At 36.2% G+C, this 16,372-nt stretch overlaps 1 protein-coding gene across 7 annotated transcripts in view; it reads left to right on the forward strand.

The window, feature by feature from the left end:
* The window catches only part of KIF16B (kinesin family member 16B), a 127,189-nt gene that overhangs the window by 72,631 nt on the left and 38,186 nt on the right, over positions 1-16,372 (forward strand). For 2 of the 7 annotated variants that reach the window (XM_066177785.1, XM_066177788.1), the window contains exons 18-24: positions 1,039-1,071; positions 1,406-1,459; positions 2,788-4,143; positions 7,617-7,775; positions 8,265-8,370; positions 8,902-8,951; positions 15,789-15,927. In XM_066177785.1, coding sequence (XP_066033882.1) covers positions 1,039-1,071; positions 1,406-1,459; positions 2,788-4,143; positions 7,617-7,775; positions 8,265-8,370; positions 8,902-8,951; positions 15,789-15,927 — 1,897 coding nt within the window. The other 5 variants (XM_066177782.1, XM_066177786.1, XM_066177789.1 and 2 more) reach the window with 5 other exon arrangements.

Raw genomic sequence — 16,372 nt, forward strand, 5'->3', positions numbered from 1 at the left:
CATTCTTTGAAATGAATTTGTGAGAAATAGGGAAAAATTAAATATGGAATTTGTGCAGGTAGTCATTCTCCCTTGTTGCAACCATTAGAAAGAGACTTCTTGAACATGCAGGAATGACAGTTTGTTACAATCGATAACAATAAAAGTTAGATTATTAGTGTACTATTTGCATATTTCCAAGGGCAATTTCTTTTTGTTGTATGCATTTCTATGGCTTCAAAAAGAAATATTAAAATTTCCTTATTTTTAGAAACCTATCTATGTAATTGTGGTGATGATGTCTTAAACTGCAGCTTATCAAAAACTTGAAGTTAACTTGTGATGCAATCTTACAGTTTTTTCAGTATTTATGGACTGTTTCACTAACCTGCATATCCTTATGCTGTAACAAACCTGAAATGACTGAATATGTGTATATTTGGTTGAGTAACTTAATCCATATATAGGTTCTTTCTGCCTTTTTTAATATTTGCTATTAAAAAGTTCCTGAAATAAAAGATAAATCTTTCAAATGAAATTAAAATAAGAAAAATAAAAGCTGATACTAAAAAATTACATAAAATGCTGTCCCGTGTTTACTCAGAACCTTGTCAAACTAAATGCATTAAAATCTTAAATGGGTTTGAATTGTGTTCTGTGCTTGAATATGTACTTTGGGGTTTTTCAACCCCACTGATTACACCCTAGGAATGTTTGGGATTTTCTTCTTTTTCTTGGAAGGAAATGGCAGAACTATTAGCACACACTACTGTCAGTTTGCAGCCCTTTCCCCTCTCAGAAGTGACTGAGTTAATAAACCATAGGATGAAGAGAATTACTTCAGCTGCCACTGACATTTGAAAAATGTGTTTAGAAAGAATAATTATTTGAATCCTTCTTCTGAGATGTAATATGAGAAATGTTCCATGAATCTAACCAATTTAACCTCCAGTAAAACAAAGTGCTGTTGATTTTTAAGTATTCTGTACTGCTAATATGTTTTTTCTATCAATTCCTTTCTCAATTGATCGCTCTGTTTCCCCCTGCCTCCCATGGCAGTCTTTTCCCTGTAAAAGGACCCATCTGTCTCAGGTAGAGAAATGAAATTTCTGTGTATTGATTGCCATGTCTGCATGTAGTTAACTCACAGAGGCTATGCTAATCATCTGTATGTCTCCCTTTACTTTTAAAATACTTTTTCCCCGAGAAGTTAATTTTTTTTTTCTTTTTATACTCGTGTCAGCATGATGCCTAATTTGTAACCTTAATGAAGGAACTATTTTCTGTTCTTGTAGAAAGTAGTCTTACAAAACTTCATTTGTATCATTATCATCTAAACAGACAGAAAATTGCATCATGTCTTCCTGTGTTTGTGATATTCAGAAGACAACATTTTAGCTGTATTCTTTATCTTTTTTTTAATCAGGCTAGAATTCGAGAGACAGCAACGAGAGGAGCTTGAAAAATTAGAAAGTAAAAGGTAACATTGTTCTCTGTGGTATTTACGTGTGTATGTGTGTCTATGTATACAAGTTGTAGACTCTTCTAAATCACAAATTTGGAATCATGCTGTTATTCAGCAAGCAGACAATCCTAACTAGCTGAGTTGGAGCCAACTGATGTTTAGCGAAGAAACTCTGGATAGATTGTAGAGATACAATGAATTGCCTTTGCTCTTAATTTTCATGGTTTAACTTTAAAAGATGGCAAATCACATTCTTAATTCATATCTCTTTTTTGTGGTTTAATTGTCTCTGGATTGAATTGTGATAGGAGAAACTCACGTGTTACCTTCTGCTTCTCTTATCAAACTGTGGTGTGGAATGGGCATATTAATCATGCCTTTCAGAACATTATGTGGAAGTTGGTTTGAAATACAAAAAAAAATGTTGTTAGTTGGCAAACTGAGTTGATTGTTTTGGCTTATCATACCTGCTAAGTCTGTGGAAGTGATAGCTGTGCCTTGTTGCAGATATCAGCACTGATTAGATTCACAACCTGAAAACCTTTCTGCCCTCTGAGCTTTAGATGGTGTGCTCCATTTTGATAGAGCTCTTTATGCAGTTGGACTAAGTGAAGTAAATTCAGAAAAATCCTGAAGCTCTGAAGCACTGAGATACTCTTCAGCAACTAATGCAACATAGGATCACTGATATTTATCCTTTTTTGTTATGTTGGTAGAATTTGAATTCAGATTGAATTCAGTTCTTTGAATTCAGAAGTTGATTTGCCTTAATTCTTCTGACTTCTGGCAAAATAACCAGTCCACTTGCAGGTTGTCTCTACTTGTATTATGGGGATAATGGTAACCCTCAAGTATGACAGATTACACAGGACATAATAATTTGTCTTAAATCTTATAATCCTGTTTATCAGTAATTCAGATGGAGTTACCTAAAGTGAAAACATTGCTTTAATTCTTCTGTCGGCTTAAATTGCTAATTGAGTCCTTCAATACAAGTTTTTGTGCATGAGAATATATGTACATTAAAAAATCCACATATTTATTCTGCACTGTGTGCATGGATATGTTCTATTAATATTTTTATTTGACAGAACTAATGTTTTAATAATGTAAGTGCTATATATAACGTCTTCCTACTACTTCATATTCGTACAGCTTTTTATACTGACACAGACTATATGAATCTCTTTTTGATTTGTCTTAGGCATTGAGTCATTTCCAAGCAATGATCTTAACCTGTAGCAAAAAAAAAAAAACAACCCTATTAAAAAAACCAAATGGTTATATATAGTCAAAAATCATAGTCCAAACCTTTTTAACTTCATGTAAATGTTTCACTGTAGGAAACAAATAGAAGAGATGGAAGAAAAACAAAAATCTGACAAAGCAGAACTTGTAAGGATGCAGCAAGAAGTGGAGTCACAGCGCAAAGAGACAGAAATAGTTCAGCTGCAAATCCGAAAACAGGAGGAGAGTCTGAAACGGAGAACTGTTCACATTGAAAGCAGGTTAAAGGATTTGCTGGCTGAAAAAGAAAAATTCGAAGAAGAGAGATTACGGGAGCAACAGGAGATAGAGCTTCAAAAGAAAAAGCAGCAGGAAGAAATTTTTGCCCGGGTCAAAGAGGAGTTGCAGCGACTACAAGAACTGAATCATAATGAAAAAGCAGAGAAAATGCAGATTTTTCGTGAACTAGAAAAACTAAAAAAGGAAAAAGATGAGCAGTATCTTAAGCTGGAATCAGAAAAAAAGAGACTTGAAGAACAGGAAAGAGAACAGGTGATGCTGGTGGCTCACCTAGAGGAGCAGCTTCGAGAGAAGCAGGTCATGATAGAGCTCCTGAAGAGAGGGGATGTGCAAAGAGTAGAAGAAGAGAGAAGAGATCTTGAAGAGATCAGAGAATCTCTTTTGAAAGTCAAGGAAGCCCGATCTGAAGGTGATGAGAACCATGAAGAGTTAGAAAAAGCACAGCATGATTTTGTAGAGTTTAAAAGGAAACAGCTGGAACAGTTGGCTATTTTGGAAAAAGATTTAATTCAACAAATGGATCACCTGGAAAAGGAAATAGCAGATGAAAAAAGTGCTCTGGAGCACTTAAAATTTTCACATGAAGAACATTTAAATCTCAAGAGAGATGATGACAACCTTATGGATGCCATACTCAAGGCTGAAGAGGTTGACAAGATAAAGCCAGTGGAATACAGGCTCCAGTCTAAAGTACGCCAGCTTGAGTACCTGAAGAGTAATCATTTGCCAGCTCTGCTGGAGGAAAAACAAAGAGCTTCTGAAGTCCTTGACAGGGGCTTGTTAGGGTTAGATAATACTCTCTATCAAATAGAGAAAGAAATAGAAGAAAAAGAAGAGCAGCTTGCCCAGTATAGGGCTAGCACAAATCAGCTGCAGCAGCTTCAAGAAACCTTTGAATTCACGGCCAATGTAGCTCGGCAGGAAGGAAAGGTTCGGAAAAAGGAAAAAGAAATACTTGAATCAAGGGAAAAGCAGCAGAGAGAGGCACTGGAGCAAGCTGTTGCTAAGTTAGAAAGGAGACATTCTGCCTTGCGGCGTCGTTCCACCATAGACTTTGAAATTGAAGAGCAGAAGCAGAAGCTGGCCACCTTGAACAACAGCTGTGGGGAGCAGGCAGGGCTGCAGGCGAGTCTGGAAGCTGAGCAGAAAGCTCTTGAACAGGACCGAGAACGGTGAGTGCTGCAATATCTTCCATTTATCAGAACCTGCCCACTAAAGGGGAATATTTTTATACCTTGAATGTTGAGAGCACAACTTGTTCATTGTCCCAGTACTTAAGTTTCTTGAGTTTCAGGTTTTTATCCAGAATTAAAGCTCAACTGCTTTTTAAAGGATTCTCGCTCACTTATTAAGTTCTGGTATGTTTGGATACTTACCCATCCTCAGCAGGATATTATTTGCATTAGCCATCACAGCACTTGAATTGTTTTACCTGTGTAGAAAGCTGACTTTCTTATGTTCTGCCCTTACAGCAAATGTGCCATCTAACACCATTTTTCTCTTAAATTATTTCTGTATAACATTTTTCTTTCTTTATTAGTAACAAGTTAGAAGTTTTTTCAAGATTTGGAGACTTAGAGTAAACCTACCAACTGTCTCTCTCAACTGGTGATGTACTGAACCATTCTGGTATTAAAAGTAATTGGAAGTAAATGTTTAATTTTTTAATAGCCCTGATTTCAAGGCTAAAAAAAAATAAGTTAGCCATAAATCCATATAAAATTTGGAAAATATTGGAAAATATACAGAGGCTTTAGTACTGCCCAGTGTGATGACAATCCCTTTTAGGCACACAAGGAATGTCTTGGTTACACTCAAGATATCTTGTAGCATAACATTTATAATAAATATTGGAGGCTCAAAGTCAGTCAGGTAGGGAAGGATCTTTCTGTGTGGAAGAAGAGGAAGAAATCTTCTGGGTTGTTTTTTTTTTTTTTGATCTGAGCAAAAATTAACTAAGATTAATATGTTCAATCCTTGCAGCATGGAAGAAGTGCAGAATTGCCATTTTAAAATGTGCCACCTGATTTGCTTATACTGGAGCTTTAAAACCTGTGACTGTCAGTGAAAAAAATGAGTTTTTTTTTTTTCTTGAGGTAGCATTTGTCATCTGTTTTTAAAATATTTCACTAATTTATCAGAATTTTTTTTCATAAGCCCTTCAAACAGATGTGGAAAAAAACACCTAAAAGAAGAAACTTGCCTGTAGCCAAATTGAAGAGCTCTTCTGTATTCCATTCCTTTTAAACCATTATCAGAAGAGTTGCTTTATAAAGACTGTGTAGAGGTCACTTTTTCAACATTTTTAGCTACATTGTTTGGCTTTTAGTTAAGCATTTTCAACACTGATTCATCATTTTGTGTATATTGCCATTATTTTCCATAATTGTCATGAACATAAAATCTCATTTTCTGTACTAAGCATCTCACTTGACTAAAGTGAGCTATAAACAACTGGAGGTTCCACTAAAATAGGGTTGTGTGATAAGTAAAAAAACATGTTGTCAGCCAGAAAACTGAGGTTTGGAGAAGATAGCAAGGAAGTGAAAAGATCTTTTTTTTTCTCCTCTTTTTCTCCCTGTTTTGTTGTTGTTTTTTTTTTTTTTTTTCTTGTTTACTTCAAAGTCTTCTTGCACAGGCTAAACAAAACTTTGAAGTCCTTCAGTGAATAGCCCACGAGCCTAAATAATTAAATTCAGAATGTTTTTGTGAATGTTGAGGCAAGACAAAGTTCTAAAGATACATGAGAGCATGTTAAACATTTCAGGCTACTTATTGCTCTTGTTTCTGAGTTTACATTTCACACTATATGATGCCATAGTAAGCATATGAATTATATACATTTCTTATTGAATATCTAGATCACATTAGGGAATGATGTGCTGTGGTTCAGATCAGATTCTGCAGAGTTTGTTGTCAAGGTGGCTCAAGGCTGCAATTTCTCTGATCCAAGGAAAAACAAACAAAAAACAAACAAACAAAACAACCCCCCAAAAAAACCCAGAAACAACAAAAAGCACATCACGAAGGAAAGAAAAGGCTTTGCCTACTCAAAGACCAAGCAGCCAGCGACAAATACCATGCTGTGAAAAAACTTTGGCAGGGAGCTTTTTAAAATTATGGGATTCAATATCATTATGAATCACCCCAAGACAACAGGGATGACCCCCAAAATGATAATTTGAGATAACTTAAACTGGGATATTTACACATATTTTAGCTTTAGTGGCAGAGGCTTCGGGCAGTAGAATGAACCTAAAGCAACTTTAGAGCCATCTTTGAGGCAAGTGGTGGGGCACAGTTCAGTGTACCTACTGGTGGATGCATCACAAGGCTAAATTCCTAGCTGATATCTTCTCACAGGAGGATGTTTACAAACCAAGAGCTGAGCTTTGTTTCTTTAATGTGATTCTGATTTTTGTAGTTAAATTGATTTTCCGTGGATGCAAACACTTTGCTGTACACATCTGCCATCTTTCATTCACTTACCCTCAGGACACAAGATTGTTTTGCTGCTAATCAAAAGAAATAGATAACTTCTGGAAGTGCTGCAAAATCCACTCTAAAACTGAAGTAACAATTCAGCCTCAGCATTCATCATCTCTCTAATTTTCTTATTTAACCCCCAGGATGGAATATAGAATTGCACTTCAATTTAGATATATACAATTGTAGCAGAAGTGGTAGAATCTCAGCTTTGCATAGTTTCTCCTCTTTTTGCAAGAACTTACTTTCTTTTATTATTTGATTTCTAAGTAACCTCTAGAAAAACAATTACTTTTGGAGACAAAAATCGTAATGAAAATGGGGAAGATTATTACTGTGTTACTAATCTAATCTCAGCTACATTACAAGTGAAAGTTCTGCAGATTACTTGGTTGTAATGTGATGAATATTGCAATAAGCGCTTCTTATTTCATACCAAATGCCTCAGGCATTTTTAGTCAGAAACACAGTACCCAATTTTACATCTTGTGTTCTGTGCATAAAGCTGGAATTAAATTTATTTGTTTAAGAGAGCAAGGAGGTTTCCAAAGATGATTTCTTAGCTGTATATATAGAAGAAATACTATTTGTTTATTTTGTAGGTGAATTTTCAAAAACGTATATACAGGTGGAACAACTGGAAAATGTACATGTGTAGTACACAATTTAAAGATTTTCTTATAGATAAGTTTTGTCACATGAGTGTTTTAGGTTTTCTTTGGGGTTTTTTTTGTATTAGTGCTGTATTTTGAGTTTTTCATTTTCTTTTGCTGTGTTTCTTCATTTACTTTCACGGTGGAGTGTAATACCTGAGGTCATTGATAGAGTTCTGTAAAAATGAGAATTTATTCAAATGTTTCTAATAGATCGACTAAGTCTTAGGAGTTAATATTTAATATACAAATTTAGATACCGCTTGTGATGGAAATTATTGAAGTTGTTTTTTTGACTTAATACTACTCTTGGAATATGGTTTTGAGCTGTCTCTATTTTCCAATCTAAATATGCTTAAGGAAAAATTATGATTTTTAAACCTTCATAAATATTAGTATCTACAATCTTATGTACATGTATACCAGTGTAGACACATTACTTCCCATCAGAACTATGTGAATCAACTCTAAACCAAAGCAAATTACGTGTTACCATATCTTTATAGCCTGGACCAGGAAATTCAGCAGCTGAAGCAAAAAATCTATGAGGGTGATGGAGCTCAGAAAGGAAACCATGGAATGTTAGATGAGAGACTCTCCCAAAGCACTTCCCCTGCCAGCCCAACAAAGCCACAGCCACCTGCTGCCCCAGTGGTTGATGATAGGTAGGTAAAATTGTTTCCTGAAATGGAATGCGAACAGTAGCTTTAGAAAAGAAATACTTTGAAAGACCATTCTGCTAGATTTGGATTTGATTTAAATACTGTGATTGTACTGGAAGACTGATCTGGAAATAAAATTGATGTTCTACTGTAAGTAACAAATAGCCTCACCTGTTGCTCCTGTGCAGTTTTGGAATAGAGGGTTGGCAAACTGTAGGCTGAAAGGCATTTAAATAGTTTTTGAGTTGACAGTTACTTGTCTATATGGATTTGCTTCATATACACTTAAGGCAACAAAGTGAATTGAATTGTCTTAAACCTTTATTAAAAACACTCGTTCCAAAGTCAGTGTTCCTTCCTTAAGGAGAGATAAAACTGGTCTAACATTAAGCCTCCCAATGCAGAGCTGTGCAGTACTCAGGGTTAAAAGCATTTCAAAGAGCCTTTTAGTCTATTTTCCCATACACACACACATTTTTCTGTATCTTAAAGGATAAATGCCTTTATTGAACAAGAAGTGCAGAGAAGGCTCCAGAATATTCATCATAAAACTGAGGATAATCATGTTAGTGCTTCCTGGTCTACAGAAAGTTTCAAGGTGAGCAGAAATGGGTGGGACATCCTGACCTTCAATGGACCATGTCTAACCACTGATTTAGTTTTGTCATTCAGTACTTTTCACGTTTTCCTGTGTTTGCTTGCATTTAATTTACCAAAAAATGTAAACAGTAAATGAGGTATGATACCAGTTTTTAAATTTTAATCATATTTTTGTTTCCAGTGGGATTTTTTTGCTGTATTTTGGGGTTTTTTTGGCAGGAAAGAGTGTGTAAATGCCGATAAGAAGTCTGCAGATAAAATAAAATCTTCATTTTATGTCAGAAAAATTTAATTGATGAAAATTAATGTTCTTCTGGATGGAATTTCATACTTGCAAACAAGTGTCTGTTCAAAAACTGGTGATCTAATTTATCCAAAGAGTGGATTGATGGACTACTAAGCCAGTGGTTTAATAAATATTGTTATTTTTGTCTATCATAGAGAAAGTCTCTTCCTCTGAATACTTTTAAATTAACTTATGCAAGAAAGGCACTTTTTAATAACCTCCTCTACCCTTTTTTCTGCTTAGGATAATGAGAGGCATAATAACAGCACTCTTCAACGCAAGTTGAAGTATGAGGTAGGTCATAATTTGTCAGAATGAAATTGTTGTCTTAAATTATGGCATGCCCTGTAATTAAATTTCATAAAGTTTAGCTGCATAATTAGAATTTTGAATTCACAGCAAGATTAACAGCTAACAGAGGTCGTGGTGCATCTTACCAGCTGGATCAAAGTGATTTTGTTTCAGATTGGACCTAGCTTTTCCTTGTTTGGTGTTAGGGTGGATCTTTCTTCATTGTTTTGCCATGATTCGTAATTTGGAACAGTATCCCTTTCATTCTTTTTAGAGGAGAAAAACATTTAATGAGCATTTAATGATTGTCTGAATTCAGAATACATGGAACATTTTTGACTCACAATGAACTTCTGGAAGGGTGTCTATAAGTTGACAAGAAGAACAGGCAAGCTGCGTGTGTTCTGAAGGATTGGTACTTGTATTTATGTATTTTTAAACTGAGGCTTAGACCCCTCCCACCATATTTAGTTGTCTAACTGCCGCTTGAAACACATTTACTGTCTTGGTGAGTAAATCCTAAATATCTTCATGGATTTAAACTGTAGCAGTAGGAGGACTGCGGCGCCTTGAATTTGTAGTTTTTTAATTTTTACACTGTGGGTTTTCAGCTGTGTTGCACTTTTCACACTCTCCTTGCTATTATGGAGTTACTTTTTTGTGCATGTGTAGGAAAAAGAATTAAGGGCTTGTAAGTTTCTGCATTGCCTGTTGAGTTTCCTGGGTTTTTTGGGTAAAGCAAATATAAACCAAGTGAAATGGATACTGTACACAGAAGAAGCAGAGGTGGGTTAAAAAGATCAACTATTCCTTAATCTGATCTCCATCACTTCTGTTGGGTTTTCTCTCTAATTTTGAGAGATTGTACTGATTTTGAACGATTGTATAAATCTAATCAAAATCAATCCTCAGTTTAAGAAATGTTCAGGTCAGAACATTTTACAAAGACATTTTTATTTTCTTCTTTTGGGGTTTTTAACAGAAAAGTCAACAGTGGCAGCCACTCTATGGCGTTCCATTTCTGTCTAAAGATGGGAATTGTGCTTCTGAGTTGTGGGGAGAAAATGCAGGAGTAAGAAACTATAAGAGACAGAAGGTATATAAGGAGATGCTGGATTTATTTTCCAGTTCTGGAAGACTCTCCTCCCCTTGTACATTAGAGAAGGTGTTTCGGAATGAGAGGAGTAACTCAGAGCAGGAGAGCTTTGCTTGTCATTGTGATATTAAAAGTATTTTAATTCACTCTAAAAGTACTAATACTTTAAAGAGTAAGAATGTTCTATATCAGAATGGTTTAACTACTTCTTTACATAGTTTTGACTTTATTGATGTGGCTTATTCACTCCACAAGGTTGAAAATTTCAATAATTTTGATGATAAAATAATTACTTCTCCAGATGGTGACTGCTCAAGAACTGGATCTGATTGTTCCCACTCGAAACAGGTGTCTCCTGCAGGATCCTTTAATGGGTGCTAATGAGCAAACTGGCTTTAGCATATTGTGCCTTCTCTTTTCTCAGTCTAATGTGCATTCTGAAACAAAACCTTATAAAGATAACAGCCCGTTAAAGACAGTGCAAGTGATAGTTGAAGACCAGTGTAGTAATTCTCAGCTTCCAACGCACAATGCAGAGCCGCTCGTGGTCTCATTTGCATCATCTCTCCTGGGGTTGGGCTCCTCCCAGCAAGGGGTCTTGCTAACAGTGGCTGGAGTACTCTGGGGAGGGAAGGGGAACAGCTGTGGGATTTTTTTGTGGGGTTCCCCCCTTTCCTGTGTCCAGCAGCCGGGAGGGAGCGTACTCTCCTCCCTTCCCTCTGCCTGGAGTCACCGGGCCCGATCCGGCCAATCCCACCAGGCTCGGGGCCCGCCCCGCCACCCCCTTACCTGTCCTGAGGCTTTCCCCCAATTCTCAGATTTTATCTTGTGTATTTCCTCAACTTTCTACTGGTTTATCCAGATATCAGTATTCAACCCTGGTCACTGATTGGGTTTTGCTAGAACTTCCTTGGGAAAATCGCTTCCTGGCAAAACCACCACAGTAAGGAATTTGCAAGTAAATGTGTTCCTCAAGTCAGGCATGAAACAAGACATATCCCGCACTAGTGATGGTGCTAAAGCTCATACTGAAAATCTTCAGCCTGAATCCCCCCATGCAAGAGGCTGTCACAATGTGCATAGGGAGGGAGATCTCTGACGCTTTTGTGAGAAAGCCTCCTGAAGAATTTACATGTCTTTGGAAAAACAAAGAGCTAGAAAACAGTTTAGTGTTATGACACTAAACAATTTAGTATTAAGATGTCCTTCTGAAACTTTAGGTCTATTCTCTGGAAAAAGTACTGGAATTTTTCATCTGTGCTTTGCCTCAAAGTTCTGTTAGGATGGAGGAGTTGAAAGGTATCTATTGGCTCGCTGTTGGCAGTTGCAGAAAACTGGACCCAGAGCGTGCTTGCATGCCTTTGTTCAGTTCCATTCTGTGTGTTGTTTTGTCAGCTGAACAAGGCACCTGCCAGAGTTCCTTGGCAGTGTTTCATGAGGTTCCTATCAGCACTGTAAAGGAAATTCAAACTGGCTTTGCTGGACAGAATATTCAACTTCTGTGTTCTGCTGAAGATGGTTTACTCACAATATTTCCCTATGACAAACAATTCACTCAAAGAATTTGCAGCATCATAATGAGAAATTTTAATGTTACAGTTTGATTGTTTGGATGATGATGTTTATTTAAATCACCAGCTCTTAAAAGACAATGTGATGCAGATTTCACTGGACTGGACTTCAGAAATAAATGAATTAGTTCTTTCAAATGGAGTATGATTGTCCTGTAAATTTCAAACTGAGTTAGCTGACCTGGTTTACTTACTGTATGAAAACATGGGAAGTATTAAACCTTGATTAGGTGACATTCATGTACTGCTGTGAGCATCAGTGAAAATACACTGTGCTAAGCAGATTATGTAAAGGAGTCTTGTTCTTACAACTACTCATGTTGATCTCTTAAAGAAAAATAATGTCTTTTTTTCTGCACCTAACATTTTAGATACTTCATGCTAGCGATCACAACTGGACGGCCTTTGGTTGTACAGTTTGAACGATATCCATCGTGCGGTTTTGTTAGAGAAAGTGAAGTCCACAAAAATTGAGCTTTCTAAAAGGAGCAAGGTTGGACCTGATTCAAGAGTTGGTTTTTCTAAAAACTGTGAAAAAGAAATAATCAGCTGACAGTCATCCCATCAATTCTTCAAAACAGTTTGCATATCCCTTTGGAAATCTGGAAATTAACATTCAGTTCAAGCAAAGAAGCCATTTGACAAATTATGCATTTGACTAGGTGTTGAAATCCAAATACGTTTAGATACATTCAAAATAAAAGGCTAATAAATATTGATAAAATCCTTCCCCACCCCCTCCTTTTTTTTTTTTTTTTTTTTTTTAATCAATAGAGAAAAGGGACCTTTGAGCTCTAAGGGAATACCACAGTCTGTGTACACACATCTAAGCAATAATTATTAATTGAGTGCTTGCGTTTTGTACATCTCTGATATGCTGTTCATACAATTCCTTGGGAAGGTGAGGAAATTAAATGTTTCTATGTTATATGGTAGGTGGATGAAAACTGTAATTACAGCTCTGTCTCATGATTTCCATTTTGGCTGTGTTTTCTAGCTCCTGCCATATACTATCTATCTTCATTAATGTCTTCTCTATTCCTCCTTGATTGTCTTTTCCTTAATCTTTTTTATTATCCTTGTTTTTCATGCACCTCATTTACTTCATACCCTTGATCTCAATACTTCAAAACATCTGCAGATTTTTTAATCTTATTTTCACTGCATGCTCTTAATACTATAGATGTTTACAGTTTTTATATATATGCAATTTTGGAAATATTAGCATTGACAATTCTCTTTTTCTTCAGAGTTTTACATTTAACGTTTATTGAACTTTCATATCAAAATTTTTCACGACTGCAAAAGGAGTTGTGCTTTAAATAGCATTTTGACCTTTGGTCAAGCGACTGTGGCAGGACAGATGTTTTGGGGTCTATCATCTGTGTGCACGTTTGTCATGCTCCAAGTAGGTTGTTGACAACTGAGGACACTGCCTGACAGATGGAGTGAGTTTAACTCTGGAGTTCTGCCCATGTAATGTGCTTGGCCTTACTTTCATCATTCCCTGCTTGCTTACTGATGGGGTTGTTGATGCTGTAAGAGTGCGTCTCTTACAGTCTTTTTATTACTACATCCCAAGAAAAAAATGGAGATACTAGACATTAGCAGAATATTTCCATTAGTCAAGGCTTCCCTCTAGCTTAGGACAAGGGGTATTTTACCTGTTACCCCTGGCAGATGTTTGAATAATAAATGAGCTGTTGTCTCCTATCTTTTGTTTCTTCCCTTGTAAGGGGAGCTGAGTATCTTTTGAATCCTGTTGCTTGAATGTGCCATCTGCCTTGTTTAAGGAAGATGGCTCTTGGCAGAAAAGGCAGTGGTATCTAATCTGAAATTCTAAATTCTGTAAGCATATTGCCAAGCAGAGGTGAAATCTACTAGACAGAGTTAGACTTCAGTCTCTCTCCTAGTAGAAGAACATTTCCCATTTGTTTTTACCATATGTTAGGACATGATAATGTAACTCACAGGGGATTTAAAAAGAAATAGCTTGCATTGGGTAGGGGAGTTATGTCTGGAAGGATGAACACTTGTTTGGATAGAGAATTATGGGGGGTTTTATCATTACATTTCTACTTCCTTCAGGAAGTCCAAAACTGAGCAAACTATGTCATGTTATTTTGAGGTATTTGGGGGGTTTTTTTAGCAAAGAATGTGTATGCAAATGAGTAGACAGAGTAGTATTGTCATGTCAGTCCTGCTCAGGAGTGGCTCTCTCAGTGACATCACTATGGCATTCCTTCTGGGCCTTGCCCAAAGTCAGCATTGAGTGGTGCTATCTGAGAGGACTGATCAAGGCTGTTAAAGGAATCAATCTCTGCAAGCAATTTCTTTTCTGATTATACTCCAAAGTTAAGTGTTTGTGCATCTTGTGTTTCCCAAGAACGCTTTTTCGCTTCTGTGCTTTTTTAAAAATCTAACTCAGTGAATACCCTGCACTTCCATGAAAAAGGACTTCATAGCAGTATATCTTGTTCTAATATTTCTGCTATTTTCACTATGTAAACATAAAGATCATTGTTTATTGATATCAAAACATTATTTATTGTATTAGGCCACATTTTCCACAACACTCTGTGTTCGAGATTGTTTTCCTCTCTATTAGCTGTTTGTAATAGTTCTCTGAAAGTGACTGGAATAAATTACCTGTTGACAGAGGTGGCTTTAAGAGTGCTTTATGGTTTTATCGCTGTTTTAAAACACATGATGTTGTTTTCAGGGGAATGAATTTCTCTTTTCCCCCGAGGAAAGAGCAGCTTACATTTCAGTGCTCCAGAAATGAATTTTAGCTGAAAAGCCAGTATCGTGGGCAGTAGTTACAGAAGAGCAAAATGGACAGAAGACAGTATTTGTTGTGGAAAAAAAAGTCACTAAAAATATTTTTTCCATTCAAACATAAACTTTTTTTTATGTTTTCTTAAAATAAAAGAAAACATTTGTGGTAAATACACTCTAGATTAAGTCAGTGGAACAAAAATTCACTTTCTTTGTATTTTCTTTTTCACTCTTATTAACGCTAATGTTAAGGGAGATTGCATTGTCATTTATAATTGACTGGGAATGAAATAACAGCCTCCTTTTCTTGAGAGCCATGATGTTAAAAGGCTCTCTGTAACAGGCAGAGGTGTTTATGAATGAGTTTCAAATTCTTCTCCAACTTCTACACAGTCTCATGTGTACTGGAAGTCACCGGGAGCTGCTACAAGAAGATGAATGTTGAGAATACAGTTACAGCTCAAGTGATGGATAGCAGTGCTAAATACAAATATATAATGTAGTCATAACTTTAAAGTGGTCATTTTTCAATCTTTTTGGTTGTTGACTTGTATTTGTCATGCTGCTGTTATTTTTTTTTTTTTTAAGTGCCAGTTCATTAAGGTTTTCAGACCAAATATGTTCAATGGAGCAAGTGGAGGACTTTCTTTAAGGCAGTTTCTGTGCTTTTTCACTCTAAATGCTTATGCTACTTTTGGGACATAGTGACTGCAAAGCATGAATCTTTTCAGTTGCAAAAATGTTTTCTTTTTGACATAATTTCAGAGTTACCTATTCCATCTGGCTGTCAGAAGAATGAGCCCTCACTGGAAATAAATTTTTAGATTGTTTTGTCCAGACTGTGCAAATTTATCATAGCTTAGTTTCCTGGGATTCAGATATAATTAAAAAAAATAGTAGGAAACTGTTCTGACAGTGAATTGCGTATTTAATTATAAAATAGGTTTGAACTGCTGAAGTTTAAGAGTTTTTTGAATTGCCTAGACCCCTGCAGCTTTGCATGGTATTGTAAACGTTTGTTATAAAAGATAGACACATACAAAAATTAGAGTTAACTGTTAAAGCTTGATTAATACACTGATTTTTTTAAAAGGGAGGTAATAAAAAGTCTTCTGCTTTCCCTTGTTTTTGATATCTAATCTGAAAATGCCTTTTCAAATAAAGGAATATTTTTTAATACACTTCACCTTAATTTCTGTACGCATAAAAATATGCTAGGGTTTGCTTATAAGACACGATCCACTTGATTTTCAAAGAATTCCTTCATTTTAAAAGTAATTTCTGCTCCCTTTTTTCCCTGCTCCTCTGACCAAGAACACTTTCTCATTTTCAGTGAAGTTCTTTTCTTTTCTTCCTTATGTAGTGATTTTGGTTTTCCTTTCTTCTCCCTATTTGGTATGTGCATGGAAGCGGATGGTCTGTCGTTCACTGGGAGCAAATCCAGATGACCTAAAGGACCCAATTAAAATTAGTATTCCACGGTATGTCCTGTGTGGGCAGGGAAAGGATGAACACTATGAGTTTGAAATCAAGGTAAGTGCTTATCATTCGCTTTTCTTTCATGCTTTTGTTCCACTAAGTGCAATTTTTGGTTCTCGTGTATGAGTGGCCTCAATATTGTTAAATTAGAGAGGTGAGAAGAATGCACAGTATAGGACATTATAAAGACAAGTATTTTCCAAGTGGGTTGATTTTGCAGAGGAGGCTTAGTGGCCAAACTCTTGGGGTGAGCAGTTCCAGAGCCAATGTCAGTTCAATTTGAAGAGTTCCGGAGATGAGGATTAAATTCATCTTGGTTATAGGAATGCCTTTTATTGAGATGCAAGTGTCAGGTATAGAAAAGGCCTAGACTTGAAACATTTACCTGAAAAATGAAAGCGTTATTAAAGTATTTTACACATATGCATGACAAAGGCTTGATTCCTTTCAGGCTATCTTTATTGTTCTTATTCTTCCCTCTGCATTTACAAGGTGTTGC

This window comes from Chamaea fasciata, unplaced genomic scaffold (assembly GCF_029207755.1).
Source record: "Chamaea fasciata isolate MVZ Bird 193981 ecotype frontalis unplaced genomic scaffold, bChaFas1.0.hap1 SCAF_3, whole genome shotgun sequence".
Taxonomy (NCBI): Eukaryota; Metazoa; Chordata; class Aves; order Passeriformes; family Sylviidae; genus Chamaea; species Chamaea fasciata.